Raw genomic sequence first — 17806 nt, 5'->3', positions numbered from 1 at the left:
ATGTCAAAGTTGAAAGACAAAGGCTGTTTTTTCTAGATGAAGAATGCTTTTAGTTTGTGAATTAGCCCCTCTTAGGTGAACACAGTTTGTCCATTTTTTTCACAGAGTAGACCCCCTACCAAAGTGTGATACTAGAAAATACATCCATCGACAATTTCTGTATGGTAGTATGTAAAACTGATAGCTCAAAAAATCTGGGTGTGAATATGATAAGAAACTGAGTTGCAAATCCCAAATCACTGACCTTCCCAAATGTTTATGTTCTTTATGAAACCATTGATTTTGGTGATGAAAGCATCTAAAACTTAGCTTTCTTTCCATATTTCAATTCATTAATACCATACGGAATAATATGCTGAAACAATTCCACACTTAGACATCAAGTGTTGTAAGGATATCATATCTACTGAAGGCAAGTTTTTTGGTAAACTGGAAGACAGTTGTTGGGTATTGTATGTCTACAGCTACACCAGACCTCTGCTAACCACTGTGAAATGCATTGCAGAAGGTTCCTAGAATGATATAACATTTTAGAGTTCCTTCTCATTCCAACTGTGTATGACTTGTAGTAAGAATAACTACTTAAATGCCTCTATGCATGCTATGGCTGGTATAATCTTCCATTCACTCTCTCTATGCAAGTGATCTGTGGGAGGCTGAAGAATACCACTAGTCTTCAGTTAACATTGGATTTTGAAACTATGTAAGTAGGCTTTAATGGAATAATTCATGTCTATCATCAGGCACCTGTCAATTTGTGTCTTTCATTATTTCTCTGAAGATCTCTTTCAAATCAAACAAACATGTCATCGTTCATGCCATCCTTCCATGTTTAGGTTCAGATTCCCTACTATTTCTGTTTGACGTGGTTCTCACACACCTGATCAATAATCTAAAGAGAGATGCATAAATTGTATATGAACTGCCTCCTTCGTTGACAAACTCAATTTTCCCAGCAGCTTTCCAATGAACCAAAGTCCTCCACTTTCCACCTCTATGGATGAACATATGTGATCGTAGCATATCATATCCCTACAAAATGTTACAAACAGATATTTGCTCAGGTTCACAGATTCCAGTTGTGAATCATTGATATTGTAGTTAGAGCATGCTAAGTTTTGTGGATTGAGAAGTGCACAGTTTTACATAATTGAAAATTTGAAACAAGTTGACAGTATTTGCACCACTTTGAAATCTTATCAAAATCTGAAGTTTTTTTGAGATAGTTCTTTGTTATAGATAGCTGCATCCTCAGCTAAAATCTGCGGTTACTATTAATACTTACTACTACTTCTACATCTACATCCACATCCATACTTTGTAAGCCACCTCATGGTGAGTGGCAGAGGCTTATGTCAATGACTCTCTATCTAATAACACATACTGCATCCTCCCTGCCCAAAAATCCTCAATCTGGTCACAAGTTTAATTAAAAACCTCATATGACTGTGCTTTTGTTAATAAGCATTGGCACGATACCGTGGCAAACATTTTTCAGAAGTCACGAAATGCCAACCACCTGACTTCCTTGATCCATGCCTTTCGTAATCATCATTTTCAGAATCCATACTGGAGATACCTCATAAGTTTGGAGCTCCAAAGATGTTCTCAGATTCTACAACAGATGAACATCAATGAGGCTGGACAATAGCTTTGTGGTTCTGCAGAATATTATAGTTAAAAGGACTCTGTAATGCTGAAAAATGCATGGTCAAGCAAACGTGTTATTCATGGAACTGAGTGACTCAAATGAGTTGAGTGAAGGCGTTCAGAAAAAAATAATTGGTCAGAATTTAAGAAGTGGTGTCGAGTGAAATGATAGTAAATATGAAATGAGAGATTAATGTTGACATTGAGTAAAGCACCAGACATGTGAGAGATAGAATAATAGCTAGTAAATGGATGAAAATATTGTGATAATAAGTTATGAAGGACATTGCACAGTGATTAAGTGAGTTATAAGTCGTTAAAGATAACAATCACCTATGAGAAATAAGAAATGGTTATTTTCATGTACAAAGTTTGAACTAAATGTTCACAGTTTTCACTGGTGACAGTCCTGTTTGACAGTAACTACAACAAAAATGATATTACTTTATTACTATATCTTCGTCATTTACCAGCCATGGCTGGACAGACTGCATCACAAATACAATGTTTATCAACTAACTTTTACACAACACCATATGTTGTTGTGGTCTTCAGTCCTGAGACTGGTTTGATGCAGCTCTCCATGCTACTCTATCCTGTGCAAGCTTCTTCATCTCCCATTACTTACTGCAACCTACATCCTTCTGAATCTGTTTCGTGTATTCATCTCTTGGTCGCCCTCTACGATTTTTACCCTCCTCGCTGCCCTCCAATGCTAAATTTGTGATCCCTTGATGCCTCAGAACATATCCTACCAACTGGTCCCTTCTTCTTGTCAAGTTGTGCCACAAACTCCTCTTCTCGCCAATCCTATTCAATACCTCCTCATTAGTTATGTGATCTACCCATCTAATCTTCAGCATTCTTCTGTAGCACCACATTTCGAAAGCTTCTATTTTCTTCTTGTCCAAACTATTTATCGTCCATGTTTCACTTCCATACATGGCCACACTCCATACAAATGCTTTCAGAAACGACTTCCTGACACGTAAATATATACTCGATGTAAACAAATTTCTCTTCTTCAGAAACGCTTTCCTTGCCATTGCCAGTCTACATTTTATATCCTCTCTACTTCGACCATCATCAGTTATTTTACTTCCCAAACAGCAAAAATCCTTTTAGTACTTTAAGTGTCTCATTTCCTAATCTAATTCCCTCAGCATCACCCAACTTAATTTGACCACATTCCATTATCCTCATTTTGCTTTTGTTGATGTTCACCTTATATCCTCCTTTTAAGACACTGTCAATTCTGTTCAACTGCTCTTCCAAGTCCTTTGCTGTCTCTGACAGAATTACAATGCCATTCTCCATATACAAAATTTATATTACACATAAAAGAAAATATTTATGCAGTGCACAAAACACATAGAACACAGAGAAAATGAAATATAACTAAGCAGGAAAGTAAAACTTCATAGCAGCAAATGAAAATACCATAAAGCAAAATGTTTACATAACCATGTAGACCACACACACAAAGTTTTGTTTTGGCAAAATATGTACTTAAAGTAAAACACAAAATTAAATGTGCAGTTAACTGAGAACATAAAAAGAAGATTAAATTTTGGCAAAATTAAATATAAAACACAACAATATTTATTATTTTGTCCATTCACTAGAACAACTGTTGAAAAACTCTTCCAAGGAATATAGTGCATGTTGTTTCAAGTCCTGAGCAATTTTTTTCTGAAATAATTTGGGTGGCAGGGATTTCACTTCTGGAGGCAGTTGATTGTACATTTTTAGGGCAACTGTTGGAAAGCTGTCTTGTGTACTTGATAGGCAACACCTTGGCACTTCAATGTTCCTCTTACAGTGAGTGGCATGATTATGTATTTCTTGTCTTATGCTAAAATTCCTTTGATTTTCTTTTATATAAATGAGGCAGAAAAACATATACTGGCTAAAAGCAGTCATTATGCCTAGCCTTGTGAAAATTGGCTACAGTGGTCCAGTCTTTTGCTAGAGGATTTGATCCTGATGGCTATTTTTTGTAATAGCAACACATCTTTGCAGCCTGAGAAGTGTCCCCACAACAACAGTCCGTAGCTAATGTGGCTGTGGAAGAGTGTATGGTAGACTATTGTGAGAAACTGGTCAGTTATTACCCTCTTCAGCTTCCTCAGAAGGTATATCACACGAGAAAGTTTGGTGGATACATATGCAGTGTGATCATTCATGGAGAGTTTGCTCTCAATCTTGAAGCCCAGTAGTCTGACAGTCTCCATGTTTTCTTGCTCTTCAATGTTGGTTGGACTGCATATCAAATGTTGGGTTTTTTCTTCATTAATCTTCATTTTATTTATGATCAACCATTCTTTTATTTCTCCAAAAATCAAATTTGATGCACCAAGAGCTTCAGCGGCTGTATGTCCTTTGGCAATAAGGATAGTGTCATCTGCAAACTGCAACATTTGACTATTACAGCTCATATCATTGACATATATGAGGAATAGGAGAGGTCCTAAGACTGATCCTTGGGGCACTCCATGTTCCAGTTTTTGTTCAAGAGAAGTTGTTCCGTGCACTGCTTTCGGTTTTCCAAATAAGATTGGAGTGTTGATAGAACAACACCTCCAACACCATAGCATCTTAACTTGGCTATTAGTGTTGTGTGTGAGATGCAGTCAAAGGCTTTGCTGAGGTCACAGAGTGTCAGTGCCACACTCTCTCTCTCTTCAAAACTCTGTCAAATCATTTTTAATAAGTCCAGTGTGGCTATCACTGTTGATCTCCCTTTGCGGAATCCGTGCTGTGTGTTTTGGAAGTTGTTTTCCTCAAAGTAATTCAGTACCTGGCAGTGCATCACAGACTCAGTAACTTTGGCTAGTACTGGTACCACTGAGATTGGTCTGAAGCTGGACACCTCGCATGGATCCCCCTTCTTATATATTGGTACTGTGCAAGCCAGTTTAAGGAAGTCTGGGAAGACACCAGAAGATAGACATTTGTTTATTGCTATGGCTAGTTGCTGAGCTAATTCTGCAATAATTTTCTTTAGCAGTGTGCAGGACATGCCATAGATGTCTACACTTTCTGAGTGTTTGTAGGAGTTTACAATTTTTATCATGTGTTCAGGGTGTACTTCCTTCCAGTTTTGAATACTGCAACTGTCTGCATTTCTTATGTTTGCAGTCGGATCTAGGTCAGAGTGTGGAATTTCACTCACTGGCTTTTCCACTATTCTGACAAAATATTCATTGAAGTCATCAGGGCTACATGAATTTAAGCAGGAGGTAGTCTTCTTTCTGTTCTCATTTACAAGATTCCAGGCAGCTTTACAAGGATTTTGGGCCTCTTTAAAGTATGTATCATTATATTTCTTTTTTGCTCCCTCTACTGCCTTCCTATAAGCTTTTTTGGCTTTTAGGTAGTTGTGGTGATGTAATTCTTTAGCTGGAATGTCTAAAGCTGATTTCATTTGGTCCTTGCACATTATTACAACACACTTCAATTTATTGAGCTCGGGTGTGTACCATTGTTTCACATTGATAACTTTCTGCCTGCCTAGTGATTTGTCCACAGGTTTCTTCACTGGTCTTACCGGAAACATATCATCAAATATTGCTTTTAAGGTTTGGAACAGACATAAGAAAGAATCACTGCCTACTAACTCTGCAATAGTCATGCGCATGAGTGTGAATTGGAATTGTTAGAAAAATGATTGCCAAACAACAGTGGCTATAATGGGAATAAAGACAATATTACAAAAAGAATAGATTGCTATTCACTATATAACAGAGATGTTGAGTCGCAGAAAGGCACAACAAAAAGACTACTAAACATGTACTCTTTTGGCCAGAAAGCCTTCTTCCAAAATAGACAACATATAGACAAACACATTCACACAAACACGGCTCACACACACATGACCTCTGTCTATGGCTGTCAGCGACAGTCTTCTTCCTGTGCTTGTGTACAACTCATCATCTATCTTTTTCCTGGATTTTCCATTGTTTAACTTCATGTTTTGCCATATGTGTGAGTGAGTTTATGAACTCGATGGTTATGCAGAATCTGGCTTGTTCAGTCTCCAGCTTCTATGGTGTTCTCTGAGCCTAGTGCAGATTGATATCCCAGTAAGCTGATGTCTAGGAAATTAATTGTGGAAACCTCTTACCACTCGACAGAAATGAACATTATTGAGCATATCTGTGATGCCTTGCAACGTGGTGTTCAGAATAGATCTCAACCCCTTCATACTCTTACGGTTTTATGGACGGCCCTGCATGATTCATGTTGTCAATTCCCTCCAGCCCTACCACTACTCAAGGCATTAGTCAAGTCCATACAACATCATGCTGCAACATTTTTGCATGCTAGTGGGGACCCTACATGTTATTAGGCAGGTTACCAGTTTCTTTGACTCTTCAGTGTAAGGTTAGTTGAAGAGTCAGCATTTCATCCATCATCCATAGCACACTCTGAGCTGAGTTTTTTGGACATTTTACACATTTCATAAAAACAAGTTAACAAACAAAACTGTGGTGTTCACTATTAAAACTTTTGAACTGAATTACTTTTTTTACATTTTAAATGTATTATTACTATTACTATTGTTAATATTACTATGATTTTCATTGTGACATTTCACAGTTCTATATTTTACTATTCTATTACATTTTATTTGGAGAGGTTTTGTGAATACTACCATGTATCCTTCAACATTCTGTCATTGACACATCTGCTAAGATGACTAAAAGTAAACAAATAAAAATTAATTATTGCATTCTGTAATGAGTAGGAGCATAATAATTCAATGACTTACGCAATAGCAAGAAATGTATTCCGAAACAGCTCATAATAAAACTGGTAAGTTAGCTTAGGATTTTCAGACCCAATTACAGTTCCTTCAGGATCATTTGGTTTGACGTGCAAAACTGATGCTCCTTTACCACATTTTTGACAAGATGGATTACCTTCATCCTATAACATTAACAATAGTGTCAGTTAACATTTTAAATAGCTTCAGTCATTGGATACACAGGCTGCACATCCCCAGAAAATTGTTATGTGTTTTGTCCTCTGATAGTATAAACATTATTATTTGTTCATAGTTATTCATCAATCACTGATTATCTATTCAGTATAGGATTTGATATGTGTGCAACAAATTTTACATTAAAATTACACATTACACATGCATTTTACACTGAAAATTAAATTTTAGGTTTTGGATAATACCTTATTATAGAATTATTCTACCCCATACATAATGCTGTTGGTTACAGATTTTGTAGATACCTCTCAAGGGAGTTCATTGGTAGGTGTCTCACTGCCAGTTCATTACACAGTTTTATGCCAGTTAAATCTATTATACTTTAAATCTAACAATGGAATATTCATGATGGAATAATATTATGAAAAGGACAGATTACTACTCACCCTATGGCGGAGATGTTAAGTCACAAAATGGCTCTAAGCACTATGGGACTTAACATCTGAGGTCATCAGTCCCCTAGACTTAGAACTACTTAAACCTAACTAACCTAAGAACATCACACACAGCCATGCCTGAGGCAGGATTCGAACCTGCGACCGTAGTAGCAGTGTGGTTCCGGACTGAAGCACCTACAACCGCTCAACCACAGCGGCCAGCTGTTAGGTCACAGACAGGCACAACAAAAAGATTACTAAACACATAAGCTTTTCTCCACAAGGCCTTCTTCTGAAGTAGTCTGAAGTAGACAACACACACACACACACACAGATATATATATATATATATATATATATATATATATATATATATATATATATATATATATATATATATATATATATATATATATATATAAAAAAAATCATGCAAATGCAGCTCACATGCCCATGCTCTCTGGCTCCCAAGGCCTGACTGTGAACAACTGTGCATGTAAAGTACTGTTTGTGGGAGAATGTAGGGACAAGGTACTGAGAGAGCAGGGCAGCTACGTGCAGTCAGAAGATTAGATGGAGGATGAGGTGGGACCGAAAAATAAGAGAAATAAAAAAGATTGTTGGTGGGCTTGTGGAATAGAAGGCTTTGGAGTGGGAACAGGGAAGGGATGGGTAGGTGAAGGACAATGACTAACAAAGATTGAGGTCTGGAGGATTATGGGAACATAGTATAAACTGGATGGAGAGTTGCCATTTGTGCAGTTCAGAAAAGCTGGTGTTGGTGGAAGGCTCCAGATGGCAGATGCTGTGAAGCAGTCATTAAAATCAAGAGTACTGTGATGGACAACATGGTCAGCAGCTGGGTGGACCAACTGTTTCTTGACCACTGTTTGCCTGTGGCCATTCATGTCGACAGACAGCTTGTTGGTTGTCATGACCTCATAGAATGAAGCACAGTGGTTGCAGCTTAGCTTGTAGATCACATGACTAGTTTTACTAGTAGCCTTGCCTTTGATGGGATAGGTGATTGTGGTAGAATGACATATGGAACAGATCTTGCATCTAGGTCTATTAAAGGGATATGAGACACGAGGCAAGGGACTGGCAGTGGGGGCTCTGTAGGGACGGACGAGGTTATTTTGTAGGTTGGGTGGGCAGTGGAATACCACTGTGGAAGGGGTGGGGAGGGTGGTGGTTAGGACATTCCTCATCTCAGGGCATGATGAGAAGTGGTCAAAACCCTGGCTGAGATTGTGATTCAGTTGTTCCAGTCCTGGGTGGTACTGAGTCAAGAGGTATATGCTCCTCTGTGGCCAGATGGTGGTCTTTGGAAGGGGGTAGGTTTCTGGAGAGATAAGGGACAGAATGTTTGTGATTGGGAGGGTAATTACAGTCTGTGAAGGCCTCAGTGAGACCCTTGGTAGTTTTTGAGATGGATTGCTCATTACTACAGATGTGACAGTCATGGGTGGCTATGCTGTGTGGAAGAGACTTCTTGATATGGAATGGGTAGCACCTGTCATGGTGGAGATGCTGGAGGTGGTTGGTAGGTGTGATATGGACAGAGGTAGTGATGTAGCCATTTTGAGGTGTAGGTGAACATTGAGGAAGGTAGCTTGTTGGGTTGAGGAGGACCAGGTGAAGGGAATGGGGGAGAACATATTGAGGATCTGGAGGAATGTGGATAGGGTATCCTCACCCTCCTCAATTCAGATCACAAATATGTCATCAATGAATCTGTTAGTTACTTACTTATGTCATGTTCTGTAGATCATTTTCCTGATTATTTTATCGATATGATGTGGAACAAGTCATATTACGAGATATATATAAACCCACACATGAATAGTGCTAATATTAATATTACTGAAATTTCTAGTTCTACACATACAACTTCATTTAGAGGTACATTTTTTTTTTTCTTTTTTACCATTTCTGAAATAGAAACTGGTTCTGAACCATGAATAAGATGATGCCATGCTGGTACCCACTACAGTGCCCCAGATGTTGTATTTGTGGGCCTTCTAGAGGAATCCTTCCTAATCACCCGAATCCCAAATCACTCACCTTGTTTAAATTCACTGATGACACATTTTTGATCTGAATTGAGGATGAGGACATCTATCCACATTCCTCCAGAACCTCAAAACCTTCTCACCCATTCATTTCATCTGGTCCTCCACAACCCAACAAGCCACCTTCCTCGATGTTGACCTCCACCACAAAATGGCTAGATCAGTACATCTGTCCATATCAGACCTACTGACCACTAGCAATATCTCTACTTCGACAGCTGCCACCCATTCCTTACTAAGAAGTCCCTTCCATGCAGTCTAGCGACATATCGCTGTCGCATATGTAGTGATGAGCAGTCCCTTTCAAAATATACTATGTGTCTCACTGAAGCCTTCACAGACTGTACTTATCCTCCCAATCTAGTACAGAAACAGATCTCCCATGCCTTTTCTCTTCAGACACCCAAACCCTCCCAAAGTCACACAGTATGGCCGCAGAGAAATATACCCTCATGACTCAGTAACTCAGTAACACCCTGAACTTCGTGCAGCTGAATCATATTCTCAGCCAGGGCTTCAACAACCTCTCATCGTGCGCTGAAATGAGGAATGACCTACACACTATTCTCCCCATCCCTTCCACAGTGGTATTCCTCTTACCTCCCGACTCAAACAATAACCTCGGCCACCTCTGCACAACCCGTTCCCAACCCCTTGCACCATGGCTCATCCCCCTGTAATAGACCTAGATGCAAGACCTGTGCCACACATCCTTCCACCACCATCTACTCCAGTCCAGTCTCAAGCATCACTTATCCCATCAAAGGCAGATGTACATGTGAAACCAGTCACATTATCTACAAGCTAAGCTAGCCTACAACCACTGTGCTTCATTCTATGTGGGCCTGATGACCAATAAGCTGTCTGTTCACATGAATGGCCACTGACAGTCTGCGGTCAAGAAAGAGCTGGACCACCCAGCTGCTGAGCACACTGCCCATCACAATGCTATTGATTTTAAAGACTGCTTCACAGCATCTGCCATCTGGATCCTTCCTATCAACACCAGCTTTTCTGAACTGTGCAAGTGGCAACTCTCCACGCAATTTATACAACATTTCCATAATCCTCCTGGCCTCAACCTTCATTAGTTATTGTCCTCCACCTACCTGCCCCTTCCCTGTTCCCACTCCACAGCCTTCTATTCCACAAGCCCACCCACAGACTTTTTTACTTCTCTCCTTTTCCACCTCCACCCCACTCTCCATCTAATGTTCTGACCACACCTAGCTGCCCTGCCTTCTCTCTACCTCATTCCTGTATGCTTCCACAAACAGTACTTTACCATTCCCTATCCATAATCTGCTTTCCCTACCTCTCCCTTCCCCAGCCTTGTGTGAACTGTGTTTGCATGAGTGTGTGTGTGTGTGTGTGTGTGTGTGTGTGTGTGTGTGTGTGTGTGTGTGTGTGTGTTGTCTATTTGAGAAGAAGACCTTCTTGCTGGAAGCTTACATGTTTGGTAGTCTTTTTTTGTCTGTCTGCAACTCAACATCTCTACTTATGGTGAGTAGTGATCTATTCTTTTCATAATACTGTAATACTCTAAATCTATATTACTTATGTTCTTTATTCCATAATTGTGAATAGACCTTCTGCAAGGGAAAATCTCTTGCTGGTTTTACATTGAGGGGAGACTGGCTTTAATATAGAGGGAAAGTATAGTTAGTTCTTTGAAATGTGGCCAGCATAACACTGTTTGGAATGTCTGTAAATGTTTTCACTGCTTTTTCATTGGTACATGAACACTATTTGTGCACCAGAAGAGTTGCCCCATTAGCTATTTCCGTAAGTGGAGAGTGAGTGAAAGAAAGCATAATATAAACACTGAAGCTGTTCTTGAATGACCCAGTGTTTTAATTTGCATAGTAATAAGTAAATCACACATGACAGTTTAATGCACAACTGCTCTATGTGTGTACATTTCCTTTCATTTGTGGATTCTAATGAATTCCTAGTAACCTGACAGAATCCACACTCGTTTGCCTTTTCACTTACTGTATGAAGAAAGAAGGATGTTTTCAGTTTTGGTTTTATTTAATACTAGTTTACTGTCACATAGCCATTGTGCAGACGTATCAACCGTTGTCAGTGTTTCATTTTCCCCTTTTTCTCTATTCAGATCAGTCATTATAAGGATTATATCATTACTGACTTGTAGGGCAAAAATCTTAGCAAATTATTCACATATATTACAAGAAGAAAAGGGGCCATAACAGGAACTTGTGACAGTCCTGAGTAACAAGGTAAAGCATTCAATCTACAATTATTTACAATGACTTCTTCTTTTCCATCTAACAGATACACTCTGATTAATGATAGCTCATTGACTTGGTATTATTATTTATATATTTATTCGTTTCACCCTCCAAGGAGCACACAGAACCATTAATTAGCACTGGTCTTCTAAGCTTTCTTGTTCTTCTTTTCTTCCCAAAGCTTCCTCATCCTTTCACTATGGGCCTGTCTTCTTTCTAGTGCCCATGTGTTTTTCAATTTCAGATTCTTTTCCATTGTGTTTTTGGTTGTAAACTAATGAGAGTTGATTTATTGTCTGTGCGTAGCCCGTGTGGTATCTAGCAGGTCAATACTGAGTTCCATGGGGTCATTTTGGGTTTCTGCTAGCCAGTGTGCCATGGTTTGGCGAGTTCCTTTGATGATAAGGAACATTTTCTTGGTCATTCTACAGGTGTCCGTTCTTGCTAAATGTCCGTAGAATTTCAATCGTCTTTTCTGTGCAACTGACATGAAAAATTGAATCCTTGAGTACAGTTCTTTAGAGCTTTTGCACACCCAGATACGATCTTGAATCTTGGCTCCAAATATTTTTCTGAGTATTTCACTGTCCACTTTCTCAATGTCCTTGATGCTGATGGTTAATGATGATGTTTCTGTTGTGTAGAGGGCTTCTGGAAGAGTGACTGTATGATAGTGGTGAAGTCTGGCATGGGTGGATAGCGATTTCTTATTGTATGTGTTCCAGGTCCTTCGTATGATATTGTCACATAGAAGACGGTGTAATTAGATGAATGACGAACACTAACTTCACTCAACGAAGGTTTATTCAGCACTTGCACATACGAGAGCGCCAAGCAAACTGCCTCTGGCCAGAGCACATTCAGTATATATACAATTACAGAACATTCCAGTACAATGATTCTTGACATTTGTGGATACTTGTAGAATGTACTCAAACTGAATACCGAGATTAAAATTTCACAGTTCAGGTGAGTTTTGAACTCACGACCCTCCATGCAACAGTCTAGTATCATAACCACTACATTACAGCGACTGTGCTACTCAGCTTCTTCTGCGATATTGTTCCCTCCTTAAGAGAACAGCGTCTCAGTGTTACATCCTCCTAGTTCAGGAATGAGTCATCAGTTCTGCATACTCCGACTCCCGATGACTGATGTTCGCCCCTGCTGCTACATTCTTTTTCACCTTTCCGCGTTTTTCCTGTTGCTGGAGCTTTGAATTTACCCTGGGTTGCAGGATCCTTATAGGGCTTCATTTGAAGGGCATGGACCATATCTCTGATCTTTCGTCACCTTGTGTCAGGGTTGAAATCTTCAACTTCGTAAGTAACATCAAACAACTGTCTTACAACCTTATAAGGTCCAAAGTAGCACCTGAGGAGCTTCTCAGAGAGACCAAGCTTCCAAACAGGAGTGACGATCCAGGCGAGGTCACCGGGCTGGTATACAGCAGGGCGGTGGCTTGCGACAAACCTTCAGCAACTGTTTTCTTGAGCCTGCAGCATGTGGAGTCCAGCTTACTGCCAAGCTTCCTCAGCTCTGGTTAACACCTGACTGATGTAATTGTCATCCATGTTATCAGGATGCAACGGAAACACAGTGTCCATCATCGTAGTCGCCTTATGCTCATGCACCAGGAAAAAAGGCATAAATCCTGTGGTGTCTCATTTGGCGGTGTTGTAGGCAAACGTCACAAAAGGTAGCACCTCATCCCAGTTGCTCTGCCCAACATTGACAAACACTGATAGCATGTTGGCCAAGGTCTTATTAAGGCATTCAGTAAGCCCGTTAGTTTGCGGATGGTAGGCAGTCGTCATGTGATGAGTAATGTTGGACCGACGGTTTACCTCTGTCACAAGATTTGACTGAAAAACTTTCAATCGATTCGTAATTAATTACCTTGGGGCACCGTGTTTTAACAGAATGTCTTCCACAATGAATTTGGCTACCTCGAATGCTTTGGCTGTTTTCACGGCTTTTGTAATGGCATAGGCTATCAGATAATCAGGCAAACAATAATCCATCTATTGCCACTAGCAGACATTGGAAATCATCTGAGGAGGTCAATCCCATTGTTGTTGTTGTGGTCTTCAGTCCCAAGACTTGTTTGATGCAGCTCTCCATGCTACTCTATCCTGTGCAAGCTTCTTCATCTCCCAGTACCTACTGCAACCTACATCCTTCTGAATCTGCTTAGTGTATTCATCTCTTGGTCTCCCTCTATGATTTTTACCCTCCACGCTGCCCTCCAATACTAAACTGGTGGTCCCTTGATGCCTCAGAACATGTCCTACCAACCGATCCCTTCTTCTAGTCAAGTTGTGCCACAAACTTCTCTTCTCCCCAATCCTATTCAGTACTTCCCCATTAGTTATGTGATCTACCCACCTAATCTTCAGCTTTCTTCTGTAGCACCACATTTCAAAAGCTTCTATTCTCTTCTTGTCCAAACTATTTATCGTCCATGTTTCACTTCCATACATGGCTACACTCCATACAAATACTTTTAGAAATGACTTCCTGACACTTAAACCTATACTCGATGTTAACAAATTTCTCTTCTTCAGAAATGCTTTCCTTGCCATTGCCAGTCTACATTTTATATCCTCTCTACTTCGACCATCATCAGTTATTTTACTTCCCAAATAGCAAAACTCCTTTACTACTTTAAGTGTCTCATTTCCTAATCTAATTCCCTCAGCGTCACCTGACTTAATTTGACTACAATCCATTATCCTTGTTTTGCTTTTGTTGATGTTCATCTTATATCCTTCTTTCAAGACACTATCCATTCCGTTCAACTGCTCTTCCAAGTCCTTTGCTGTCTCTGACATAATTACAATGTCATCGGCGAACCTCAAAGTTTTTATTTCTTCTCCGTGGATTTTAATACCTACTCTGAATTTTTCTTTTGTTTCCTTCACTGCTTGCTCAATATAAAGATTGAATAACATCGGGGAGAGGCTACAACCCTGTCTCACTCCCTTCCCAACCACTGCTTCCCTTTCATGTCCCTCGACTCTTATAACTGCCATCTGGTCTCTGTACAAATTGTAAATAGCCTGTCACTCCCTGTATTTTACCCCTGCCACCATCAGAATTTGAAAGAGAGTATTCCAGTCAACATTGTCAAAAGCTTTCTCTAAGTCTGCAAATGCTAGAAACGTAGGTTTGCCTTTCCTTAATCTAGCTTCTAAGATAAGTCATAGGGTCAGTATTGCCTCATGTGTTCCGATATTTCTATGGAATCCAAACTGATCTTTCCTGAGGTTGGCTTCTACTAGTTTTTCCATTTGTCTGTAAAGAATTTGCGTTAGTATTTTGCAGCCGTGACTTATTAAACTGATAGTTCAGTAGTTTTCACATCTGTCAACACATGCTTTCTTTGGGATTAGAATTATTATATTCTTATGGAAGTCTGAGGGTATTTCGCCTGTCTCATCATCTTGCTCATCAGATGGTAGAGTTTTGTCAGGACTGGCTCTACCAAGGCTGTCAGTAGTTCTAATAGAATGTTGTCTAATCCTGGAGCTTTGTTTTGACTCAGGTCTTTCAGTGCTCTGTCAAACTCTTCACACAGTATCATATTTCCCAGTTCATCTTCATCTACATCCTCTTCTATTTCCATAATATTGTCCTCAAGTACACCGCCCTTGTATAGACCTTCTATATACTCCTTCCACCTTTCTGCTTTCCCTTCTTTGCTAAGAACTGGGTTTCCATCCGTGCTCTTGATATTCATACAAGTGGTTGTCTTTTCTCCAAAGGTCTCTTTAATTTTCATGTAGGCAGTATCTATCTTACCCCTAGTGAGATAAGCTTCTACATCCTTACATTTTTCCTCTAGCCATCCCTGCTTAGCCATTTCGCACTTCCTGTCAATCTCATTTGTGAGACGTTTGTATTCCTTTTTACCTACTTCATTTACTGCATTTTTATGTTTTCTCCTTTCATCAATTAAATTCAATATTTCTTCTGTTACCCAAGGGTTTCTACTAGTCCTTGTCTTTTTACATACTTGATCCTCTGCTGCCTTCACCACTTCATCCCTCAAAACTACCCATTCTTCTTCAACTGTATTTCTTTCCCCCATTCCTGTCAATTGTTCCCTTATGCTCTCCCTGAAACTCTGTACAACCTCTGGTTTAGTCAGTTTATCCAGGTCCCATCTCCTTAGATTCCCACCTTTTTGCAGTTTCTTCAGTTTTAATCTACAGTTCATAACCAACAGAGTGTGGTCAGAGTCCACATCTGCCCCTGGAAATGTCTTACAATTTAAAACCTGGTTCCTAAATCTCTGTCTTACCATTATATAATCTATCTGAAACCTGAGGTCAATCCCAACACACTGGAAAGGCGTTTTACTGGTGGAACTGGTACGAGTCGGCCAGGTGGTTTCTGAGGAACTGCCTTTCTCCTCTGGCACTCTCGACAGTGCGGCACATAGTGATAGACACTCCTAAATAAACCTGGCCAGAAAAATCTCTGGCGGATCCTATCACACGTCTTAATAAATCCTAAATGTCCAGTCTCAGGTGTCTCATGGAATTTCCGTAGAACATCTAAGTGCAAGTGTTAAGGAATCACTGATAGCCACCTCTTTCCTAATGGATCAAAGTTTTTCTTGTGAAGTAATCCATTAACTACCTTAAATTGTCCTTTTACATCCTCTGGCCAATTTAAGGCAAGCATAATTTGAGATATCTTGGCATCCTTCTTCTGCTGAACGGAGATATCCTGGAGTGCAGCGAGACAGTCACTATCTTCATCAAAGTCTTGATGGTCTTGCACAGGGTTTCTTGTAAGACATTCAGCATGTTGTTTTCTTCCACTTGTGTACACTGTGGTAATGTCATACTCTTGAAGATGTAGTGCCCACCTGGCGAGTTGTCCTGTTGGACCCTTAAGACCTGTCAACCAACAAAGTGAATGATGGTCTGTAACAACTGTGAATTGCCTTCCATTGAGATACTGTCGAAATTTGCACATGTCCCAGGTCACAGCAAGATATTCTCTTTCTGTAGTTGTTTCTCTTGGCTTTTGTAAGTGTCCTAGAAGCATAGGCTATAACCTTCTCTTTTCCATCCGAAATTTGCACTAGAACAACATCGATCCCATACCCACTGGCATCTGTGTGTAGTTCTGTAGGTGCTCTCTCATCATACAGATGAGGGACGGGGTCAGTTGTCAGAGCTTTTCCCAGAACATTGAAAGAATCTTGTTGAGCACCACCCCAAGTAAATTTAGTATCTGCTTTTAAAAACTCTTGGAGTGGCTTGGCTTTGATACAAAAGTCTTTGATAAAATGACGGTAATAAGAACATAATCCAAGGAAGCTTCTCACATCTCTAATACTTTTAGGAATAGGAAATTCTGTTATAGACCTCACCTTTTCTGGGTCTGGCCGCATACCTTTGTTTGACTCAAGGTGCCCAAGTATTTTGATTTCTTTTGCTCCAAAGAGACACTTTCTTAGATTAAGTTTCAGTCCGCCTTGTTGGAGACACTTAAGAATGGCCATCAGTCTTTTTATGTGTTCATCAAATGTCTCTGTGAACACAATAATGTCATCTAAATAACAAAGACACATCGTCCACTTCAGGTGACTTAGAAGATTACCCATCATCCTTTCAAAAGTTGTTGGTGCATTACTCAAATCAAATGGCATTACCTGAAACTCATAAAGCCCCTCCAGGGTGATGGGGTGATGAATGCAGTTTTCTCACGATTAGCCACATCTACTTCAATTTGCCAGTATACTGAGTACATGTCCATGGTTGAGGAAAACTTAGCCCCCTTCAGACAGTCTAGTGTATCGTCAATTCGTGGAAGAGGGTAAACGTCCTTTTAAGTTATCTTATTAAGCTTCCTGTAATCAACACAAAAGTGCCAACTGTCATCCTTCTTCCTGATGAGAACCACTGGTGATGACCATGAGCTCTGCAAAGGCTGAATAATGTCATTCTTCATTATTTTCTCTACCTCATCCCTAGTTATTCGACATTCTTTTTCTGACACACAGTATGCTCTCTTGCTTATTGGTTGATTGTCTCCAGTGCTAATCCAGTGCTTCACCATCAATATGTCTAATTTTCTCTTCACCTGTGGACTGAAGCATTCAGAGGACTCTTGAAGAATGGCAAGTAGCTTCTTCTGTTGTTCCTTAGTGAGATCTGATGACAGTCAAACTAGAAGATCTTGTCTCGTAGTGGTTGTGCTAATTTTGCCCAAAGACTCAGCATGGGAGGTTTCTATGATGCTTAGCTGTTCTGCAATTAATGGCTCAGCATTTGCTATGCACATGCATCTTGGAAGGATCTGCAGTTCTCAGCAACAGGTAACTATCCACAATTCACCGAATCCATTCTTAAACAAGGTGACTGAGGCTGGGATAGTCAAGTTATTCTTCAGTGGTATGCTTCTCTTACATTCCACTACAGAATC

General features: G+C 39.9%; 1 protein-coding gene across 1 annotated transcript in view; it reads right to left on the bottom strand.

Moving 5' to 3' along the window:
* Positions 1 to 17806, bottom strand: part of LOC124544638 (ionotropic receptor 25a) — a 424769-nt gene that overhangs the window by 276801 nt on the left and 130162 nt on the right. Inside the window, exon 7 of the mRNA XM_047123253.1 lies at positions 6425 to 6582. Coding sequence (XP_046979209.1) covers positions 6425 to 6582 — 158 coding nt within the window. The remainder of the gene's footprint in view (positions 1 to 6424; positions 6583 to 17806) is intronic.

Source organism: Schistocerca americana, chromosome 1, assembly GCF_021461395.2.
Source record: "Schistocerca americana isolate TAMUIC-IGC-003095 chromosome 1, iqSchAmer2.1, whole genome shotgun sequence".
Taxonomy (NCBI): Eukaryota; Metazoa; Arthropoda; class Insecta; order Orthoptera; family Acrididae; genus Schistocerca; species Schistocerca americana.
The sequence above is the reverse complement of the archived record's forward strand: the minus strand, read 5'-3'. Positions and strand labels throughout refer to the sequence as shown.